This window comes from Erigeron canadensis, chromosome 3 (assembly GCF_010389155.1).
Source record: "Erigeron canadensis isolate Cc75 chromosome 3, C_canadensis_v1, whole genome shotgun sequence".
NCBI classification, from domain to species: domain Eukaryota; kingdom Viridiplantae; phylum Streptophyta; class Magnoliopsida; order Asterales; family Asteraceae; genus Erigeron; species Erigeron canadensis.
The window spans coordinates 430,457-455,107 of record NC_057763.1 but is presented as its reverse complement, the minus strand read 5'-3'; the positions used below and the strand labels follow the sequence as shown (position 1 = coordinate 455,107).

The following is a 24,651-nucleotide window of genomic DNA, read 5'->3' as shown; positions in this document are numbered from 1 at the left end:
GCGCCGCAGCTAGCCCCGAATCTGCACAAACCTCATTGTTTAACCTCTAAAACTTAACCAAACACACCCCAAATGACCCCAAACCTTATGAACGACTTTTGCACCTCAAAATTCACCTTTTTAAGACCATAATGATGCAATGAAATCATTGATTAATCCTTACTTGATTTGCATCACATAATTAAACGTTTTAGGTTACCGAATCGATCAAAACACACGTTTTTGACATCAATTGATCTTCCAATAACCTAGACCAGTTATGGATCTGATCATATGATTGAAAGAACATAAAATCAATGTTATTATACCTTGGATACCTGGAGATTACAAAGAGGATGCAAAAACTTGATCAAAACACTCTCGAATCACCCAAATAATGATGAAATCGAACAATAGGATGCCATGGAACAAAGGGAACGGCTAGGGCTTCAAAGGAAATGTATATTCTCTGATTTATGAGTCTAATGACAGATTATTAGACCCTTAACCCGTTTTTTAGTTTTCAGCTTTATCAAAACTAGTCCTTAGACTTCCTTATGGCTCATATTTAGCTTAAAACACCTATGGGGAATACTTACAACACATTAAACACTTTAAGCACCTCCAAAGACATTAAAATATACCTTTAGACACATTAACACATGAATCATTAAGGCTTTAAAACCTTACACACATAGCACATTAATCATACGTGAGCATCACATCGTCTGGAGACTTAACGGACTCATGGTGTTGACTTAACGACTCAAGTCAACCGTTAATAAAAAGTTCGGGATGTTACATATGCAATAGTATTCACTAAGCTTTGCTTACTTTTTAGTTGTTTACCCTTTTTATAGGTTGTCCCGAAAGTGGAAACAAGATTTAATGCTTTGAAGATTATTGATGAATTGAATTGAATGTTGACTTTTGCGGTAAAATGGTATTGGTGATAGAACCCTTAGTGACCCCTTGTAACTTTTGGCTCTTGATATGATTTGGGTCATTTTGGATAAATTGTTGTATTGTCAAGTTGGAGTCTTTGAGTCATGAAATTATAAGGATCTATAACTTGATATGGAGATTTAAGATAGCTTTGGTAATTTTGGGCAAACGCTAGGAATCGAACCGTTTGGTCATTGGTTTGTAAATTGAAATGTTTGATGAAAAGAAAGTCTCCTTATTTTGAGATATGAGTTTTCTTTCAAACTTTGGTGTTTTGGTTCCAATGTTTGAGGTTAAATGTTTTAGATTTGGTGAAACTTTTGTGTGCAGAAAAATACGGATGCTTGCACAGCTTCCGCAAAAGCATCCGTAGGTTAAAACTTTAGCTTCCGCATTTTAGGACGGACATCCGCCTTAGCATCCGCCGTTCGCTGTCTTTGACACACCTTTTTCTCGAGTCTTTGTTTGGTTTCTCCGAGTCCCAAAACTTGTTTACTAGTCTTATTACATCATTTTAAGAATATCTAATTTGTCATTTCTTGATTTGGAGCAATTTGGTTTTTGGCGAAAATTTTCAATATTTTTCTAAGTATAATTCAACTAAACTGTTTTCTTTTTTTTTTCATTTTCATACTTTTGAGTCTAAAATGAGTTGAGTCGTTTCATACATACATACAATTGCATATACACACAATCACAAATTCATACTACACATATACAGATCAAACAATAATAATAATATACAAACTATAAATAAATCAATTCGGACTATTAGCACGGTGGCTACCAATTCAGAGTAATACGCCGATGTAAACACCGGCGGCGTAACCAATGACGGAACTTGACCATTCTTCTAAGGGGGGCTGCTTATACTAACATAAAAATACAGTTATTCAATCTTCTATGAGAAATGAGTAAAATACCGTTTGAGAAAAATCTCTATTTAAAGATAAAGATAATGTTTTTTTTAAAAAATATCATATTTCATTTTGTTGTTAATGAGATTGAACCCTACTTCAAACTAATAAAAGGGAGAAACTTTTAGATTTTTTATCATACGATTACGTATAAAATAACATACACTTAAAAACTTAAGATTGTTAATTTTATAAAACATTAAAACAATTTAAGGTTAGTTTTTCCTTTATAAACAAATTTGGCTGTCTATGTGTATCAAATGCACACCACTATCACTGAATACTTTGATTATGTTATTATATATTGACTTTCTAAAGCTTTCTTATGTAAATATTGTAGTCACAGCCGAGATTCTTGGAGGGGCAACAATCCCCCCCCCCCCCCCCCCCCCGTCCCTTATTAGTTCCGTCCATGGCGTTAACTGGTCGCGATAGAAAACTCGGCGTATTAAACTGAAAACGCTGGGAATAAGTGTTGCGTTAAAGATGGTCTTATAATAATTATCACTTTCTCTCTCATAAAAATGTTAGATACAAAATTACTATTTTACCTTTGATAAATTAATTTACATCATTAATCATTTATTTTTTAAAATATTTTCACTGCCCTTTTACATCAATTACATTAAATCAATTACTTATACCCACCACCAACAACAGTTCATCAACACCCTCAGTCATCGTCACCACCAAACTGTCGCCGCATCGCGCGGATACAATGCTCGCGAATACAATGCTAGTAAATACAAAAGAAAACTAAAGTCTAAAGGTTTCATGCTACTAACTTCATAAATGGAGCACAAACTTTTTAAAACTCGAAGTAAGCTTTCTCCAACCGTTGAATTATATATCGTGATCATTTCCAGACCACATAGCATATTCTGGTCTTTAATAAAATCTATTCAAACAGATATGCTTAATTGATCGAGCTTTTTTAACAATTTAGTAGTATATATCTAGTTGTAAGACATGCGGATGGATGCCATTTTTATTTTCAAAAAGGTATGATCTGCCACTTTACATAATACTACACAAGTGATGGCGGTCTACATCTTACGACGTTTTTGACGCGATTGGATGTGACTACAGTGATGAAAATCTAATGAATGAACTGTGCGCGCACCATGTAATGTTGCAATGCCAATAAATCAATAACCTAGTATTTACAGTGAATAATGTCTACCCAACAGATATATTACTATACACTGTTATCCTCACAAGCGGGCTAAAAAAATCCAACAAAAAGACCGCGTCAGGTAACATCGTGACATCACTATCCAAACCCAAAACCTTCACTGGCTTCATGAATCGCTAGCAGAAGCCGTTCTTGGAGCTGTTCTTTAGATGTGTATTCAGGCAGATCTAACTGGTTGAAGCTGAGGGAACAGAAATATAAAAAGCAGAACGTATTATCACACAATTTAGAGGAGGTGGCAATGTCAATTAATTTAGTCATGTTTTATAAATTTGTAGAGAAAATGAAATAAGTAACTTTGAACGGAAGCATTTTGGTCAACCTGACCCAACCTGTACAAAATTACCCATTTTGATCCTAACCCAACCTGCCCATTTGTCAACTCTAAACTCTATAAAAGGAAAGAGTGCGAGATGATTACCAGGTATGAGCCGAAGGAAGCCTCTCTGGGGTTCCATAAGCTTTGTGAATCTGAAACCTTTGCGGCCCCGATATACCTTGCAACGCCTTGAAACCCTCCAATGGAACCTGACGCATAAACAAATAATAAGTACCCAAAGTGGCGGGCTTTAAAGCACTGACTACTCACATTCTATTAGTAATGTTGAGAAAACTAAAAATTTTCACAAAGTCTTTTTATATTGTGCCATCAAACTAGATGAAATATACCTTTGATGTACCAGTCACAAACTGAAGCATTCTTGCTCTATCTTCCTTGTTGAATGCATTAACAACCTCCCAAAACCACGTAATTAATCTAGAAGATGCCGTGTAGCCGCTATAATCAGTGTTGGCCTTAAGATCTCCCACTGCAAAGAAAAATGCTTTAGTAAACCAGATTTCAAACAATGACATCATGTTTTAGGTGATAACTTGGTAACTCACAATCGATTTCTGGAAGCCCGCTGATGAGAAGCTCAAGTTCTTTATCATTAAAAATGGAAATAAGTTCTCTGGGTATCAATTCGCTGAATCCCTCTAAGAAGGAATTGATTTGAGGACGTATTGCATTTGTCAGTATATGATCTGCAACAAGATCCACGTACTCGTGTTTTGTTTCTTCTGTCACCCTTATATTTCCTCCACCCGGTTTGAGCTCATAATCACTCACCTTTTCCATATTAAAAGTAAATTGTAACATCAGATACACCAAGTGGAAATTGAGCTAGTCTCAATGTTCAATTGAATAGACATTAGACCGTCGACTGATAAAATGCCGTATGCATACCTGTGTTTTCCCGTAGAGGATGTGCTTCTCTTCATCCGCATCCATGCTAAATGTGAGATCTGGTATGTCACTCACATCATTCTGATGCAAAATTCAATGATAAGCAAACTATAGAAACAATATAAATGGCTCAAAGTTATACAATAGAGACTGAAAAATGGCCGAGTCAAAACATGTAACTTTGATGAGAGTCAAATCAGCTTACGTCATTGACCCAATTATTTTCTTTTCTAGGCAGATATAATACAACATTTTAAATAGTAATCTACGTTTTTGAATAATTTGATTTAGAAGGTTTTATGCATTAAGAAAACACTTCAGACGGTAAAAGATTTTAAAGATAACGTCCATTCGTAAGTAAAAGTATTTAAATGGCCACCTCAGATATATAGTATGAAACTTATCTCTATAGGCACTCACCTCCAACATCCACTTCAGGTTCTTATAGTAATCAGGGTCAACAGCCTCTATGTCATGATATGTAACCTTCACTCCAAGAATGTGCTTATAAAAGGATCGGGTGAAGTATACATCCAAAAATTGCCCATCAAACAGAGCTTTAGCAACCTATAAAAATAATATACAACTTTGTTATACAACAGTGCACTTAATAGAATAAAAATGATAATTAATTATAGAAGCTATCTTGGAATTACCACACGGCCAATGAATTTGAAGTAAGAAAGATGCTCGGTCTGATAAACTGAATTAGGATTTGGCTGAAATGTCGCATTGTTTCCACCAGTAGTAAAAAGCAAAGCCCCTTTATCAAAGATTACCCTTGACAAGACCTGATACCACTCTCTTGTCAAACCACCAGCATCAATACCCTCTTCACCTTGAAAACGGACATTTAACCGGCCTTTCATATCCTGCAGGGATCGTATCCGCAGCCGATGATATGAATCTTCTAAAAGATACGCCCGCCGAACACTTATGTGCAGTGAACCCCCTAGATGTTGCTCGCTAATTCTAGAACGGAAATATGCCCGCTTGTTATCAAAGTCCAATAACCTTGGTGCTTTTAGTAGCATGGAAAGTGACTTCTCCAACAAAGTGGGATCTCGTCTGATAAAAGCATTTAGAAGCCGACGATGCTTCTCAGCAAACCTGGTAATTGTCACGGCACCATCAGTTGCTTGAACTGGGGGCGAACTTTTCGATAACTGTTTGACTTCACTTGCTGTTGCACAAACATCATCTTCTTGTATATGGGAGCTGTTTACTTGAATCTTCTCATATAAAACTAACAGAGCCTCAACAAAAGGCATTAGTCTCTGAGTTTCTGGAGGAAGGGGAGGATCGCCTACATCCCCGTTCACCAGACTTGAGGACGACGAGCCCTGACCCAGATGCGATTCAATGACACTTATACACTCACTCAATTCTTGCCATAAGGGCTCAAGTGAAATGTTTAATTTGCATATTGTGGCATGAACTTGATCCTCGTCACAATTCACATCATTAGTTTCAGTATTACCAAGTTCTGTGAGAGAGTTAAGTGCCTGCAATGTTCTTAGAACTGAAGCCCCAGCCATGGATCCAGTGCTATGACCCAGAATTTGTGTATTTCTAAGTGTGCCAAGTTCATGTATAGCTGAACTGCTAAGACTAAGAGCTAAATCTGAAAGCTCTACTATAAAAAATTTCCTATGCATGGGGGCAATAGATGCCAACTTTTTCAGTATTTCCCCAGTGAGTGTGTAAACTTTATCTGAAAGCCTGGTAGACAAATTATAAAAGGTTAAGTTGCCAGGTTATGTAACATATAAAGAAAATTTTTGGAACGTTCAAGGGTAACATAGAACCCCCTATTTTAAAGAAGGTGAACAATTAAATGATACTAGCAGACACAAACTGTAAAGCAGACACAAACTGTAAACGAGTAAGTTGGTGTCAATTACCCCTCGTGGCCAAGCAAGGTACAAAGATGATGTAGATCAGTCTGTGGTAGCTTTATGAAGATATCATACATCTTAACATCTTTCTGATCAGTTGACGTAGATAATCCATCACTGAAGTTTTTGCTGTCTGAACCTGGATCCTGTCCGGCTAAAGAAGGGTCTCTCTGAGCATGAGCGGTAGCTTCATCAGAGGGAAGATTTTGGGAACTGGTCACTGCATGTTGAATATCTAACTTCGAGGCTGCATTGTGTACAATCACTTGAAACAGACCCAAGACCTGCACGGATCAAAAGGGTCATACCATATACTTGATAAATGGCTTGTATTTGGGCTACTTTTTATCATGAAGGGGTCAAACTAAAAAATTGGGTAAAAAGAAATGGATCAAACAGGTTGAAAGTCAACTAAGTAATATTTATATGCACACAACCTCCTAAATTGTTGTTATTTAAATCTTTTAATTTCCTTGCAGTAATACCGTTTTTGTAATCATACTTTAAGCATTATTATCTACAGATAAAAAATAAAAACTGTTTGCAGTTCAACCTTAAGCAGACTCTTTGACCCATACCAAACCTGGCTGATTGAGCCACCAAACCCATCCAACTGTCCATCTTGTTTTGCCATACGTATGAACGTTACAGAACCTACAAAACAGAAATTGAACACATGGACTGATATACCTTCTCTAGATGGGCAATACTGCGATGATTCAAGAGCTTTGTGAACAATAAAATTGGAACATCGTATTCCATTGACAATTCAGGAGGTAGCATTTCTTCTGCTTCAATAACCTTTTCCTTCTTCCCTTTATTATTTTTAAGAATGTGTGAGGAGTCAAAGTAAAACAAGTTATCAGCAATACGTGAATGATTTGTGGCCAAGTAAGTCAAAACTTCAAGGATCCGAGTCAATACTAGAGGAGGAAGACCTGTATATATGATAAAGAAAAATTCACTAGCATCAGACTCAAATATATCTTCTTGAAAGAAAATAAATTAGGTCAGACTAAAGGAGAGTGATACCATCTACAAGTTGAGATCGGCCATAAACAACATTGTACCGACACCCATAAAGTCGCTGGGAATTTATTCTAGTCAACCTTCCTACTGGGCCTTCAGTTTCTGACTTGATCATGTCGAGTAGCAGATATACAAGGACCCCCCTAGTAGAAGCATGGGCAGATATTTTCAACAAGAGCCTCTGCAAAAGTCCTTTCTCAAGAGGCTGACAGAAAGAGGTTAAAGGTTAACTTTCAATATAGTGTGAATCGACATTCATAAGATCATTAAATAAACATTTAACAGTAGAGAACTAGTTTATTCTTAGTTCATTACCTGTGTTAGTCGTAATAGCCTGAGTAATGCTTTTAGTGCATCAGTATCTAAAAGTGCTTCCCCATCAATTTCTCTAACTGTGAAGCTTTTTGCAATTGTAGAAGATGCCCTGTGTCCTATTGAAACGCCAATACCCCTATTAATTGCCATCTGTCTGTCAAATCCAGAGCCATTCCTCTGGTTATTGAGTATGTGCGAGCTACGAGCTTGATAGTTACTCATAAATCTATCCCTGAGCATTTGCGCTTCAGCTATCATTTGAGAGGGCAATGCTGAAATAACTGATTCTGACGATGTAAGAAGAACCTAAAAATAAACAAACAACAAAAATTAGTTATAGGTGGCTTAAAGGGTGTGCAAGAGTGCAAAACGGGTCCAGGTCTATGTTGGCTGGGCTGACCCACAGAATTTTCATGTACTTTTGAACTTCACATTAACAAAAACACGAGGCAATTATAGCAATTATAATTCATTACGAAAATCATCGAGTCGAAGCATTAAACATGTTGAACTGCACAGTGGCAACTTTTATGTGTCAATAGTATTGAATGCTTATAACCTCTCCGAAACTGTTTTTGATCCAAAAGTTATTTTAAGATTCTAATTTGTATGTAACATTCAAACAAAGAGGGAAAATTGTTGGTGGGTCAACCCAATTCACTCAGACCCATAAAAATAGAAAGTCAACTTTGTCCTTGGGATACGTTTTTTGCCATACAAACCTAAAAGATTAACGAAAGAATACCAGAATATTCAGTTATGTCCATCTGGCCAAAACTTGACAATTCTAATTGTACTATATCATAGCAAATGTTTAAGTCAATGAGTTCAAGATGCAAACCTCGTGACGCAAGTCAGCTGGAAGAGTAGCAATAATCGAAGCATTGTCCATATCAACAGGTTGCCCTTCAGCTTGTCGTGCAATCCTTTGTGCACGCTGCTGGGATAGAACTTCTGCTTGGATATCGGGAGGAAGAGCTGCTAAAAATTCAGGATCAATATCCTCAGAAACATCAGATGGACCATTTGCAACCGGGGTAGACTGAGCTTGTTGTGAAGCTAAAACTTCTGCCCTCAAATCTTCAGGTAGAGCCTCCAAGAAAGTCGGATCTATACCGTTTGCATTAGGGGCTAAAATAGTTGGACCAGTTTCTTCAAACTGAGCAGTTTGAGTGTTATCCTGTCCATCCTGAGCGTTCTGTTCAGATGATGACTCCACCTCCATAAAAGGCAGAGGATCCCCATTTTCATTTGCTTCAGTATCAGCAACATTCATATCGACGTCAGCATTTTCAACAACTGGTGCCTGATAATCACCCAAATTGGGCACATTATCACCCTCATTTACCAAATCATGATTACTTGTCTCATTGTCAGTTGCTGACATCCTATCCTGCCGCACTTCCTGAAATGGATCAATGAATAAACACTTAAACTCTTCAAAACTCCTTTCACAAAGTAAATAGAGGTGACACAATTGGTGTGTTTTGTGATCGATCAAACTGGGTTCACGTGAAAACTGCTCTTTTTTTTTTTTAATATGGGACCAAAATTCAGGTCGAGCGAAGCAGTCTAAATTTCTTTCTTTACATTTTTTATTGTTTGCAAACAAATAATGTATTAAATGTTTATAAAAACTATTGTTAAGATAACAATACTAGCAAGACTAAGTAGGAGGTATTTAAATATTTTAAAACACTTAGTGTGAATATTCTAAAACTATACCCTTTTGACCAGTTTGAGATAATTACAACCCATATTGATTAGTATTTAATTAAGTAGGACACCTCTGATAATTAACATAAGCAAGAAGTATCAGGGTCTCTCTACCTGGTCATTGACGCTTCCACTTCCTTCACCAATTTCCATGTTATCTTGACTATTTGATAATGCATCCACAGTATCAAGGATGGGCTCAGGTGCTTGTAGATCTTCTCCAGTTTGTTCACCAGCCACACCATAATGAGCTTGTTCTAGATTCATAAAGTCTTCCGCCATTTGATTCGGCTCTAACTGTGTAGTATTCTGATCAATCTCACCATGATCACCTTCATTTGGCTGTGGGTTGCCATCCGGTTGATTATCATCAGGTGGCGGAATATCTGGAGTATTACTGTGTAAATGAGCGATAAAAGAGTCTTCTACAGTCCTTGCTATAACATCAGCGTCTGCTTCTTGTGGCTGACCATCATCCCACTGGCTATTACCTATTCCTCTTCTTTCTGGTGCATACGTACTCTGTAGACCAACAGGAAAAACACCCAATGATGCCGGTGCAACACCAGAAGACCGTACATGGTCAAAGGGAATAACCTGAGCATCAAACATATTATATCGAGCCACATCAGAGTTGCCACCTGATGGCCTGATATCACTTGATTGTGATTGTGATGGCCTTAATAAAAGAGGATGTCGAAGACCGTTCGCCTCAGTACCAGATTCTGATGTTCTATTCGGCTGAATATAGTGTTCCAATGCCAGTCTTCTGACACCAGAAAGGTCATGAAGACTCACCCCTTGAAAGGGCCCACCAATCATGTCCATAAGTCCACTATCACCTCTTGGTTGCCCAAGTACAATAGCCTCTCTCCATCTCATCTCAATGGAACGATTTTCATGGAAGTCATCAACCATATCAACATTATATGCATCATGATCTTCCCCATCTGTATCAGCTGGGGACATCAAAGCACGACCATCCTCTGCGATATCTTCGTCCTCATCATCACCGTCAACATCATCATCATCCTCATCATCATTGCCCATGTCATCATCTCCCATGTTATCATCTTCATCACCAGTATTATTGCCACCCCTGTCGCCCACATGGAAATTCATTTCAGAGTGTTCTGAAGTCTGTAACACAACACTACTGTCGATATACTCCATATCGGGTCTCATTTCACGTACTGTCGGATGATTCAAATTTGAAATATGATCCCTTTCTCCATCAGATGTTTGTTCAGGAGGTTGCTGTGAAGTGTTGGTACCTGTAACCTCATGTTGACCATTTTGATTAGTTTCACCTTTCTGATTATCAGTAACAGATTTTTTCTCATTAGACAAGGAGCTTAGCTCTGATGCATTGGCAGCACTTATTAAGCCTTCCAAAACTTTAAGAATGATATTTACAACTTTGGGAGCCTCTGGATGATCAAGATCCAGCACCTGCAGAATGGTGGAAAGACATGGAATCATTCCTCCATCAATCATCGCTTTAGTTATATCTGCAGAACCCACTAAGTTGCCGGATGATGAACTTTTTGAAAAAATGGAATGCACTTGATCAACAAAAGCAAAAACCTTTTTGTCAGGGAATACCCTGCCCTTTGAGGAATTGTTAGCAGAGTCTGAAAATGTACATAAGACTTTAACAAGCTCACTTATAACACGTCGACGCCCTTCACTAGAACGGCCACACAATACTACCAAAAACCGAGATGCATTTTTCGATAAAGTTGTTCTTGGTACATCAGATTCAATTTTATTATCTACAGGTGGGTGGAGAAGCTGACGCACAACGTGATGAACAACCCCATTAGATCCACAAAACTGACACATATCGAGATCTCGTTTCAGAACTATTCCGACCGCAGGTGTAGACATTAACAGAATATCACTCAGCAACTTGAGGACAAAAGTCGTCTTAACTGTCTCTGTGGATCTTTCTAGAAGATTCTCTGATTCTTCTAGTCTAGTCTCATCAACCTTTATTTTACCCTTACTAGTAGCAGACTCGTCAACCTCCATTGCATTTGCAGACTTCGTGCATTTCTCTGAAGTTAATAAAGGACTTTTCATTAGGATTTCAATCATATGATGGATGACTTCAGTAACACTATCAGGAATCTTCTTCTGGCATTTGGATACTCCAATTTCAACACTGGGTACCTTCAGTTTGTCTTTTTCTTTCTCTCTTTCTTTACGTAATGAAATATAAGATTTCCCACCGGAAGTCTCTAACTGACAAACTGTGAAAGCCGCTTTCATAAAGATCTCAGGATCTCTAGAAATTAAAGGAGCAATTGATTTCAAAAATGATGACAGAATATGACCAGGATTTTTGATGGCACTCAGGGTTTGTCGAATCTCTAACTCCATTGTTGTTTGTAGTGTCTGTGGATCTTCTATGAGGTGTTGAATAATAGCAGATGTCACACTATCATATGAAATGAAGAAGCAAGTTCTTGGTATGCTAAAAAGAGCAGGCACACCACCATTTTCAAGAAAGTTCATAGCCAGAGAAGGTGATTTTGTCAAGTGAGCACACAATGAGAGAACGGCTTGCATGACCAGACTAGGAACATGATGTTTTATCATATCAGTTACAATTGCAATTACTAGTTTACCCTCCTCAATAGTCAGATAGCCGATAGATTTTTCATATATCTTAGTAAGATTCTTTTCAGCATCTTCTGATGGAGCTATTCCTTTAATTCTATCAGAAATCATTTTGGGACTCAATTGCGACAAACTAACCAAAATTAGAAGCAAAGCACTGATACATTTTGGCACTGGAAGCTCTTGTCGGGATGAATTCCTTGAATTAAAGTCCATCAAAATATCAATTGCTACAGAGACAATGCCATTTTCTGCAGCGATTTCTCGTGTGCTAACATCTTCAGTAAGAAGTAAAGCCAGTGTGTGCGATATTGTACAGAGTACGGTTACCTCCTTTGAAGTCTCAAGCGGATAGAGCTTCATCTGTCGAATTAGATATGAAATCACTTTTTGTCGATCTTCTCCTTTATCCCTGTTGCAAAGGGTGAGAAATAAATCCGTGAAAAGGAAAGCAGTACAATCACTACTTTGAATCAACTTCATGGTAGTAGCAAGAATGTCATCAATAGCTGGTGCTTTTGCTTCCACCAGGCCTGCTTGGGAATCACCTGAAGTTTCAGTATTATTGGATTTAGCAGTCTCAGATGAGCTTCCAAGAGATAAAGCAAGTGCTTCTGCCATTTCATCATCCTCCTCCTCCTGCAAATGATCTTCGGCATGACTAAACAACCATTCCATAGCCATGTCGACACTATTCCCTTCTGCACTTGCCAATGCTTGCTCTGCCCTTCTCCTTGTAAAACCCATCTCCATAATGGTTGCAATAGTCGCTTCATTACGAGGTGGTGCAGCACCAAGCCTCTGATTGGTGGCACTGCCAGACCCACACTTCACATCACTAACACCACTGTACATGTGGTTAAGAAGTGTCACAACTTTATTTATGAATCCAGGATTACAACCAGGAAAAAGAGCATGATTCCATACGGGAAGTATGACATCTAGAACCTGAGACTGCAGCATACGAACAAACTCTTTTGGGTCTTTAGGAACAGGGAATAACCCAATTGACAATCCAACTGAAACCGGCTGTATGACTAAATGAGAATGAGATGTGAAGGCTGGAGGTAAAAGAAAGCTAGAGTTAACATAAAACTCTAGAACATTACAGTAGCTGTCTAACGTGTTAAGTAAGCATGACTTGAAGCCAGACATCGAACCAGAATGTGACAATGTCCATAGCAATTGACTTGTGGCTTCAAAAGTATTAAGCAACTCCTTAAACGCCCCTTGAGCATAAAAACTATTTACCATCACTGTATAACAAGTACTCTGGCTATTATTAAACGTTACTCTCCCTATGTGGTCCACAACTTTTCCAAGATACCGACACTTCAATGTCAATATATCAAGATCAGCATTAGTAGTATTTCCTGAAAAACTAAGTGCCTGGATAAATAGTTTTGCCAGAGCAGTTCCAATATCCTTAGATGTTGTTTCAGCCGTTTGACGGTTAGATGATGAAGTAAATTCTTTTACTAGAGTACTAAAAAAAGAGTGCAATGTAGAAGCAAGTTTGTTAAGGATATCCATTGCAATAATTTCCAGGGTTTTCTTCTTGAGAATTTTGGAGGAAGTCGACTCAGTGTAATGAATCAGAAAATTGGAATCAATGCGTGAAGGTTCAAGATGCCCCCTGGTACTTCCAACTCTTCTACCCACTAATGCTTGCTGAGTGGGTTGACTGAAAACTTCACCGCGTTGGACAAGGAATTCACTCTCTAAATTACGAACAGGAACAGGAATTCTCTGCCCCGGGGTGGTGATATCATCAACATCACCATATTCAGCACGCTCCACATCAGCATTCTGCTTCTCGTCGATCTTCAAGTCACAACACATAGATTGTTGCCAAAGTAATTCCTTAAAAGTAACTCCAAGGTCACTAAAGAATTCGCCATCAGAATTACCCAATTCAGACACCAAAAAAGTATTTCTCTTTGTTATAGAAATCGAGAGCAATAAGATCCCTTCGAGACTGGAAAGGCACCTCATCACCTTTAACCTCTTATCATCTTCAACCTTAGAAAGCTGCATACCTCCAAGCGATACCAATAATTTATTCGTTGATTTCAAATGCTCCTTCATAAAATTACATAATGATCGAGCGAGTGATCTAGAATAATTTACAGAAAAGTTCTTGAATGCAACAGCGATGCTTTGTCCAATAGATACAGATAAAGGCATCAATGGCAATGTAAGTAACTTCAAAACATCATCTACTCCTTTCTTTTCGATAAACAAACGACAAGTCTCAGACCTCTTAAGCATACTTTCGAGCAAACAAGCTGCATGGTTAACAAAAAAGGGAAGATACTGTTCAACATTCAGTAATGACGTACTAACAAGATTTTTATCTTCTGCATCGGTTTCCATGGAAGCAGATTCAATTTTAGGACCAGAACCAAGCTTTTCAATTGTGTTTAGAATCTCGATCAGTGCATCCACCGCATGTCCACGAAGAGAAGGAGCATGTCTTACTAGTTCATCAAGAGCAGTAGACATAGCATTCAGAGCATCACCGGTGAGGACATCTACATAATTTCCCGTTGTAAAGATTTTCACAAGACATCGCAAAGAATTATGATTTTCCACAGCCTGGAGACCACTATTATTCAAGCACAATGCATCTAAGCATTGAGGTATGCATGTTATGGCATCAGAGGAGCAAGGTACACCATCATCTATAGCAGCTAAAAATGCAGATGGAATCCCTGCTGCTTCTAAGGTTGGAAAACATGTAGGTTCCTTGTGAATGCGATTGCTCATAACAGTTGATACAAGTGAAAAGACACTACCCCCAAAAGCTGTGGCTTTTTTAAAAATTGCACACAAGCAATATGGTAACAAACTTTCATCGGAAAGATATAGATGAGATGTGGTCCCGGGAGTAGCTGTTCCAAGTGATATAGCACGTAATAGAGCTTTCATTAGAGACCGCCGGGCATCAGAATAAAGAGGCTGCATGTTATCTGTATTAACATAAGTGCCATTTTCAACATGAGAAACTTCTTCTTTCAGTCGGTATATTGTATTATTTAACCCTCCCAAGTCCCGGAATAAAGTAGCAGCCGGTTTGCTGTAATTCATAAATGCTTCCAAACAATGTACAGCGCTGGTGACCAGATGCAAATGTTGAGGATCGGTATCTTTTAAAAGTGGCAAAAGAATCGGTATAAACACTGATTCACGCATGGCAGAACAGCCTGAAGTACTCGAGGCTAATATGGTAATCAATGAAATTAGAGCCTCGGTATAAGCCACCGACAAACTAGATAATTTACTAGCTACAGCATCAATAGCCTTCTGTGTAAGGCTGGATAGGATGCCCTGATGTACACCAGCTGTTACAGTCGACAACACTGTCGGCTGGCGTAACTGATCTTGGCAAAGAGCAGCCAATGATGAAAGACATAGAATTCGAACTTCTTCATGAACCGTATCTTCAAAAGTCAAAAGTTTGACCAGTTCGTTGATAAACCCAGGCTCGGTGTTGAAAAAAGCTACCAAACCATCATCATCACCACATGCTTGAACAAAAACCCGAAATGCAAGCAGCCAAATACACATGTATTTTTCCCGTGCAGCAAACGAGCCAAATGCTCGTGCAAAACGCAATCTTGTTAAAAGAGCAAACCTAAATTTAGCGGGTACTTTATATTCGTTAACTAACTGCTGCATAAGTTCACGATCAGATATTTGGTAAGTGTTAAGTTGGGGCAAATGGATAATCCGTAAGCCCTTTGAAGACTCATTATCTACATAGAACTCAAAATATAGGGTACTACCCAATTCCTGACTCTGAGTAATTGGGTTAAATACATTTTCTAAGGCACATGCAACCAATCCTAGTCCTTCCTCTTTTCCACCCCAGCCTTGTGCAAAGGCAAATAGCTTTGATCTCAAAGAGGCATCTCTTATAGCATGCTTTTCAATTGAATTTTTTAAGAATGCTACACAAGTTTGCAGACAGGCTTCAACCACATCCGCATCAGTCGAAGCAAGCAGAGAAGAGAGATGATGCTGCATCAAGATTTCCAGTGTTAAACAATGCATAAAAAGAAATTATATATGTGATTAATACTAACAATTGGGTCAATTCAGCTAATGTTTTATCTCAATAGGTGAGACGGGTAGAAAAACAATTTGATAGAAAGGAAATGGGTGAAACGGGTCAACAGCGAACAGCCTCCCAAAAGTGTATTCTTAAAGCATAAAACATTGTAATTTACATTCTGTTAAAACAGATAAAACAGATATGCATGGATGGATTTTGATGATGGATTTTGGTGGCGGATTACGCGTTTTCGATCCTTTGCCCCACAATCCCCCCTTCTTTCTTGCTTTAACTTCATGATTTTTGGGTAAATCATAGAATGAACTAGAACAATTGCAATAAAATTGAAGACTATGGTGAAGTGGACTTGAGTTAAAGCAAATTGAGTAGGTGGAATTTTCGGTGTCGAGTTACTTCACTTCCATATTTATTATTTTTATTTTGGTCTTTCTGAATGAATTAGTGATTTAGGAGAGAAGGTGTTGTATTAAGTAGTCATAAGCAACATGTTGTGACGGAAATGTCGGCGGGTTCAAGAAGGACTTTCATCAGGTGTCGCTGGAAAATGGTGTTAGGCTTATGTGGCAGTAAACATCATTTATTTCATCCATTTAAATAATCTAAAATTATATAGAAATTAAGATACTGGCTACCTGCATGGAGCCCTACTAAAGTAATTTTAGCCGGTATCCTGTCCTCAAATAGAAGTTTTTTTGTTAGAGCCCCACAAAAACAGAAGTGTCAAAGTTAGAGTACTTTCCAAGCAATTAGCCCCGTACTTTATATAAAGCTCATATCGATAGTTATTTTCTGGGTAGAACGAAGCACGGACTCCTTAAACAAATGCCACTTGGCAAGTCCTAATGTTCCAATTGTTTGTTTATCAACCTTATTTTGAAGGTCCCTTTCAAACATAGTCCCTATTGCACGAAAATATATGTGGTCATATGGAAAGTTTTACACATTGATTTCCCCCTGTTTTCTCGATAACCTTTGAATTCTAGGCAAATAAAAGAATCCAGGGAGAAAACATTACCTCAAAAACACCATAGAAGTGTTTATTGGCACAGTTGTCAAGAATTATCCTGATAACACGCAGAATATGAAGAACAGCCTCTTGGGGGAACGGCGGATCATGCTCTAAAAAATCATCCTGAAGTAGCAAATCTTTCCTTGACTTTATGTGTTTCTCAAAATATTTATCAAAGCAGTTGAACAGTTCAACCCAATGATGAAAGTCTCCCTGCATTTAACAATCAGAATCATGATCACATATGAGTAAACATAATTTTACGGAAATTAAGTTAATATCAGATTATAAATGTACCTTCTCAAAGTTCCAAACAAAACATTTTAGGGGCTCCTCTATATTTTCGAGAGGGGTAGCAATTACGCCATCTATAAATGTTCTAATCTCCAGAGGCTGAAAAAAAAATAAACAAATCAGAAACATGTTACCACAGTTTTAACAAGCAAAACATACTCATCGTCACAAGTAGAAAAATAATAATCAAATACAAGTAAATCATATCTGCTAGCTAGTCAATCTGATCTAGAACCTATAGATATACTAATATTTGATTATATATAAAACTAAACCACCTCACTCATTATAAATCCTAATCCAATGGCTAATCCATTGTATCCTAACTGCCGATACCAACAGAGTTTAAGATTTTAGGAAAATAAAAACAGAGAATATATTGAAAACCTTTGAAAACACATAAATAACCGACCCATTATCGGATTAAAGGAACATGTTTTATACTACTACATTGTCCCCCACAACTACCCACCCGGCTACACCAACGTAGAAACGTGTATATATATGTATATATATATATACCCTAGAAAAAAATTTTAAAAAATCAAAAAGAAAAGAATGTGTATGACTAGCTGGGATAGTAGGGTATGTACTAACCACTGGTTCTCTCGTATTATACTTCATTATTATATATTATTATGAGAAGAAGATAAAATCAATGTAGCAGTAACAGTAATAGTTATAATGATAATTGCATCGTACGGCCGACGATGATGATCAATCGATTTTGATCGTAAAATTGTTATTATTATTTTATAATCGAATTGATTTTGATTATTATACTGTTTACCAAAGGATGGGATGATTTTGATTATTACGCCGTACGTGCTAGCGCCAAATACATATATAATGGGAGGTTCCAACTTTCACTATAAATATTTTATTGTATTTTGTATGTAGAAATATAGATTATCGATATCGATATAAGATAGATGATTCGTATATATCCGTACCATATATATCTCGATGGATATATAAGAGAAATTACGTATCGAATGCGGAAAAACTATTAGTAATTTATTTTATAAGAATCAATCAAAATTCTTGTGCGGAATTTCGGTTTTGAATCATCATTAATTTAATTAAGATTAATTTACCACGTAACTAAATTTTAATTAATTTATATACCCAAAATCTTAATCATCAAGAAAAAGATATGAATATCATAAACATTCCTTAGGGAGCAAGCAAAAATGACGGAAGTGATTTATATAAATCATTAAATTAAAACTAGGTTGATGAATAAATTAATTATTCAATAGATTGTGGTGGGAAGTTCTACAATGAACATGGATTTATGCATGTTTCTTTTTAGAGAATTCTCTAAAGTTATAACTTTATTGTTAAAGTTGTTAATCTTAACTCTTGAATTAAAATCAAAAGTCAAGATTCAAAGATGATTTTTGAATCTTAATCTTTGATTTCAATCCAAAGGTCAAGATGCTTTCAACTTTAAAGTTGAAAGCAACTTTAGAGGATCCCCATCCTTTTGAAAAAGGATAATGATTAATGTGCCTAATTGGTATGTCTAAAAATATGACTAAAAATAAGATGATGACACCTTTTTTTGATGAATGATAAAAGATTAAGAGTGAGAAAACTCATGAATACATATATTAAACATCTAAGACATTAGGCATATGTTTAGGTCTATGTATTAGACATATCAATCATTTTCCTTTAGAAAATGGTCCATGTTAGCTTCGTATGCTATTTGAAAAGTCAAAAACCCACTTAAGTTTTTTTATGGGTGTTTTATATGATATACCTATTGATATCTGGGATTATGAGTTTCTAAGTCACTTGGCTAGTGTTATTGGTGTACCCAGTGACAGATCTAGAAGAAAACAATGTCGGGGACATTAAAACTAAAAGTCATATGAGCGGGTTAAGTGTCATCTCAAATAAGTTCGGGTCAAAAATTTTTGGTTTGAAAGGAAGCTTGAAAAAAATGGTAATCATTACATGTTTTAAATTTGTATATTTCTAAAAGAAAATTGCAAAAAACTAAAAAAAAATTAAGAAAAATAACACGATGTATCAATTTAAGTAAGAGTAGCTACTAAAAAAGGTAGCATAGATCTAGCTTTTTAGATGTATCTTAGGTTTCTTTCTTTGAAACAATGTGGGATAAGGAAACCAAGTTTCCTTCTCCCCTTCCACCTCCTTTTCGGCGCCGACCTAGTGGGACCCCCATGGGTCGACTCATAGTTTCGCGTTTCCAACCTGCGAATCATTTCCAAATCTATTTTTGGAAACTTTTATTTATTTTCATTTCCAATGAATTCCTAATTATTTGTAAAGTTCAATTAAGCCCTCCTCGTTCTATGTGTGCGACCCTAATAGTTCATAGATATGCGATTGTACAAGCACCACCAATTAAAGATGATTTGTTAGACTGAAGGGAGTGGGCAAAGTATGGGGCGACCAATGCCCTTTTTCGCCAAAGTTCGCCCGGAACATCGGCCCCAAGGGCGAACTTGGTGTCCGGCAAACCTCATCGTTCGCCCAAAGGGGTTTTAGTCGACGGGTTTTTCACATATTTTCACATTCTCCCACAAACTCCTTTTTTTTTATAAAAAATATGTTTTATGTATTGTGTATATATGTTTGTGTGTGTGCGCACTGCATATGTGTGTGCACAGGAAAGAAAGACATCGATCGGTGGTTGGGTCAATGAAGAAGAAGAAGGGGGCTAGCTTTTGTTTTTTTGTGAGTTTTTTCGATTTGCACTTTTGACTTCCTTCTTTTGTATCTACATCCTAAATCTTTTAATCTTTGATAAAATGCAGAAGTAATCCCTCTATTACAATTTTGTGTAATGCATTTTAATCTTATTTTTTTATATCCATAGAATTGTTAGCCATATTTATAAAATATGGAGTTTAAAAAAAAAGAAAAATGATATGGGGTTTAACAAAATAAAAATCAATCATTAGAATTGCCACATGACACAAGTCGTCTTCTTAAAAACCACTCATTTCCACTTTTTTTGAGGGACAACTCTTCCTATACCACATGCCACATGGCGCAAGTTGCTCCTCCCTCCTTCAACTCTCACTCCCTTCGGTCTCAGGAAACAAGAGAAATAAATTCTGAGAACATTCTAGATGATCGTATGTTTTCCGCTAGCTTCTATGATTTCCATCATAATTTCCTTAAGATTGTATTGTTTAGTTAGCTTAAGGGTGAAAAGGAGAATAGAGGGAAAAAAAAAGTTTTCCTTCCTAATCACCTCAAAAATAAGGAGAAAACTTTTAGGACAAAAAATAACTAAACTTCCCTTTCTAATCTTTTCCACTCCTTCTCTCTCCACACTAGGAAAAAAACTTAAGAATGCATTTCCATCCCTTCTCCAGAAGAACGAAGATCCTATTTCTTTCATGCAGCTTAATTTACATCCATTATTTATGACACTTTCTTTTCTCAATTGGGTCCTATTTATTTGACGGGGCTAATTAACATCTACAACCATCGTAAACATTGGAAGAAACCTGGCGAGCAAAAAAGGATTGTGGTTCTCGTTAGCATCCCGGTCGTTATCAGTATCGTCTCATGGGTTGCATTGCAGGTAAATGAAGATAGTAGCTAGTAAGACAATAACCCTCGTCTTGGACTCCATCAAAGAAAGCTCTGGTTTGGTTCTTTTTAATTTACTTTTAGTAATACGTACATTAATTCTAGCCAGGCGTTAGAAATTCAGGGTATGTACCTATGTTCATAGGTTTGTTGCATATGAATCTTAACACATCAAAACTCTCGCCATACGCCTTTAGTCAAAACATTATCAGCCTTGGCCATTAATGTTCAATGTGCCATACACTCCATCTGACCATCTGTAAATAAACAAAATAGATATGGTTTCAAAACTGGTGAAACTAAACCAAAGTTTCCATGTATCAAAATTAAAAGAATCCTATTGGTGTTCCTGGTCCGTGTGGTTTGACTCTCTATAGTCTTAGTGGATGTGTCTGAAGAAAACCATGATTCTGCTCAAGTGCGTTGCACCTTGCAGGCCGGAGGTTGGTCATATAAACGACATCAGAGAATTAAAACAACAGAAATTAATGGAAACATTACAACAAACCAACCCTCTGGTATAAGTAATTGAACACTTGAACAAGTAAACAATCATTCATTACCAATCTCAAATACAGGGTGTCTCATAAGGGAGGGTGAGTTTAACATTGATGACTTGTCAAATTTGTATTTGCAAAGAGATATCACTGGTTTCTTGTCACTTGTTGATATCCCAAGATTATTCGCAGCTACAACGAGTCGTGTTCCAACTCCCCTCGCTTTATCCGTTGTTTCTGGAGGTGTATTTGGTGCATATATTGGCACTTTGATGTTTGAGTTGGTTGAAGTTACCTCATCATCATAAACAGAAAAGTATTTCTTAATGATACCCGAAACGGATATTGACTCAGACATTCTTTCGCTTGTTGGTTCCACAAATGAAGAGTGCAGATCTTTTCTCATCATATTCTTTCTTGCCTTTCTACAATTCTGAGTTCTATTTTCATTTACTACACCATGAACTACATCGGATTGGGGCATTAAAGAAACTTTATTATTTAAAGGGAATGCTTCCACGTACAAAAACCATGTTCCTTTGGAACGTTGGAAAACATACCTTAGAGGTATCGATTCAGCCAAGTGATAAAGGCAAGACTTCCTCTTAACCTGGTAGCCAACAAGATGAGAAATTCTGATTTAGATATATGATTACAGTTACCAAGAGGCAGTAGCGAATCCACAAACTTCACCAAGATATACACCAAAATAACAACTTCAATTGTTATCACTAAAAAGACATTATAACTTTTATGATTCAGTAAAGAGGTAAAGAGATTACTTTAAAGTGAAAGATTAGTCATACCATTAATCCACTGACTTTGATACTTCCTATTTGAGGGTAACAATTTGAATGCATGCTCTCAAATTTCCCTACATAGATTTAACAGATTTCCATGACTGATTTTGGAGAGTTAAACACATATAGTAAAGACAAACAAGGAATCAAGATATTGTCACGTTGGCATATATAACATTTATATGCATACCTTCAATAAAGCTTATGACCATTTCATTATCAGAAAGCCAGAAAGTTCTTATCCGTAGATTGAACTTCCCTTTCTGGCGGTTGAAATAAACAGTATACACATTGAACTATCTACTAAGTTTCATAAAAATTTGACCGTTTATAGAAAAATCATTATGTAAATACCATCAGAAACTACACTAGGAAATTAGTGCCATGGCCACATAGTCAGGCAAAGCTTAATCATGATGAGAGAAAAAAGGGGTAACGGCGCAGCTTATTGCCTGTTTGCCTACCATCCTGTTGTAACTCTCATTATTATATTAATCAAACTTATACAAGAGTTTAAGAAGCAAAAACATCTTATTTTCGATTTAAGCTAACCAACTTCTTTTTGCCCCAAAAAATGAAGTCTTTTTGGCTGGTCATGACCACCACTTTTGACATATTTCTTGCTTACAAATAACATCATCCCTCAATCAACCATTAATCCTCAAACATTTCTAAAAAATATCGAGTCAGGTTGTAACCAATTACAAACACAATCTGTGATGAATACAACATTTGTATATACATATACATATACATATATAAAATAATATAAGAAAGATGAGAATCATGATAAATATATATTAGGGTTTAATAATAATAAAAATAATAATAATATTGGGACTTGAAGGAAAATTAAAATCACATCAAACACCCCCACTGAATCCTAATTCTTGGATGGGAAAGGAATAGAATTTACTTACTAATAAATTGGGAGGCGGTGATATGAGGAGAAACAGAGATGGCAATGTGGGTTCCTAAACTTGTATCAATGAACACCCCCACTTCTTCTTCTTCAATTTCTCTTTTTGTTGTTGTTTTTAAATTACTACAACAACTCATTATATTTGTTCCCCAAATTTGCTCAAAATTAAAAAGGGTTTTTGGTTGCTAGTATTCACTGGTTTATCATCAGTTTTCTTCCCTCATAAATGTTTCAGTTTTAGGCCTGTAATGATAACTAGTCTCTGCGAGAATAGAAATTAAAAGAAAAGAAATGATAAAAAAAGATGAAAGAAATTCTATGCATAATGCATATAATATATTTTTGAGTTTTAAAAAAGATGAAAGAAAAGAAAACAATTAAAAAAAATTTTACATTCTTGAGTGTATACGAAAGGAAAGAAAAGAAAAAAAATACTAATTTTACAAATATATCCTTATTAAATAAATTATTAGAAATATATTGAAGAGTGAAATATTACTCATATCTAGCTATCATTTTTTTTTTTCTAAATCATGTCAATTTAAAAAAATTTTAATACTAAGATTTCATAAGTTATCCTATAAAAAAAAAAAGAAAAAAACCCCTCAAGAATGAAGATTTTACATTATTTATTATCATTTCTTTTCTTATCTCATCTAAAAAACTCAAAAATGTAGTGTTAAACTCTTATAAAACAAGATTAACTACCCCTCCTTCCTTACTTAAAACTTTAAAATATACCCCCGTACACAGATAACTATAGTTATTGTAACAGCTTTTAGTTGGGCCTCTTATTTTCTAAAGGCATTTAGTATGATGACTGTACAGTTATAACTTTACAAGTTAATTGTGTAATTTTAAAAACTAAAAGCTCTTGAAACGTTACTTCAAGTAGTGTTTTATTTTAGAGCTTTTTCGTTTAAATAAAAATAAAGTTAGTTGCATTTAAACAAAACTTTTAATACTATAGGAGCTTTTAGTTTAAAACAAAAAACTAAAAGTCTTAAAAACTTGTGTTAAATATAGTTTTCATCTCAACCCATAAATTTAATGTTTTCAAAATATCCCTTTAATTTCAACCCAAATATATGTTCGTCAAATCCTAATTTTGATAACTTTAAAAAAGATTGTATAAGTTTAAAACCGACAACAAAAAATCTATATAACATAAAACAAATATCACACTATTAATTATCATTGTTACGGTATCTCTCCACGTAAATTGTCGCCGCTCTATCTAGCGGGTTTAGACTAGTAATTTAAACCTAAACATACATCTAAACATTAAAGTCATGTGTCATGCAATCATTTCTCTTTTCTTTCACATTTACCTTTGTTTTTGTCTCTATATATGTATTTTACTTTTAGGCCAATGATTTAAGCTTATCAATCATTTCTTAAAATGAATAATGATAAATATAGTTTTACATTCAATGTTATGTGATGCTATTTCTTTAAGGTTGATAGTGCCCGTATGAATTAGTTGGTCCTAGAAATATTAGAAAAAATATTGAGCATAGTTCATAAAAGTGATTGTGATCAAACACAAAGTAAATAAATAAATCAGATAAATACTTTAACATCATCGTATAGATGAAAAAAAAAAGTATTTTGAGCAATAAAAG

General features: G+C 36.1%; 2 protein-coding genes across 3 annotated transcripts; both read right to left on the bottom strand.

Annotated features, from left to right (window-relative positions):
- Positions 1 to 2,849: 2,849 nt before the first annotated feature.
- LOC122590705 (E3 ubiquitin-protein ligase UPL1) lies at positions 2,850 to 17,852 on the bottom strand. Its single transcript, XM_043762885.1, has 17 exons — positions 17,826 to 17,852; positions 17,232 to 17,327; positions 16,941 to 17,147; positions 11,846 to 15,870; positions 9,337 to 11,728; positions 8,348 to 8,911; positions 7,507 to 7,812; positions 7,195 to 7,396; positions 6,853 to 7,100; positions 6,169 to 6,446; positions 4,921 to 5,986; positions 4,685 to 4,831; positions 4,265 to 4,345; positions 3,922 to 4,147; positions 3,706 to 3,845; positions 3,458 to 3,564; positions 2,850 to 3,217 (listed from the first exon to the last, which is right to left on the bottom strand). The coding sequence occupies exons 1-17, from the start codon at positions 17,850 to 17,852 to the stop codon at positions 3,115 to 3,117; spliced, it is 10,215 nt and encodes a 3,404-aa protein (XP_043618820.1). The 3' UTR covers positions 2,850 to 3,114.
- Positions 17,853 to 21,335: 3,483 nt separating this feature from the next.
- On the bottom strand, positions 21,336 to 23,290 carry LOC122593164. Of its 2 annotated transcripts, XM_043765534.1 has the most exons (4): positions 23,025 to 23,290; positions 22,111 to 22,178; positions 21,865 to 21,914; positions 21,667 to 21,769 (listed from the first exon to the last, which is right to left on the bottom strand). In XM_043765534.1, exons 1-4 carry the CDS (start codon positions 23,161 to 23,163, stop codon positions 21,751 to 21,753), a joined length of 276 nt encoding a protein of 91 aa, XP_043621469.1. In that variant the 5' UTR covers positions 23,164 to 23,290; the 3' UTR covers positions 21,667 to 21,750. The 2 variants fall into 2 exon arrangements, with proteins under 2 accessions (XP_043621468.1, XP_043621469.1); XM_043765533.1 differs by having other exon boundaries at positions 21,336 to 21,914.
- Positions 23,291 to 24,651: the final 1,361 nt, after the last annotated feature.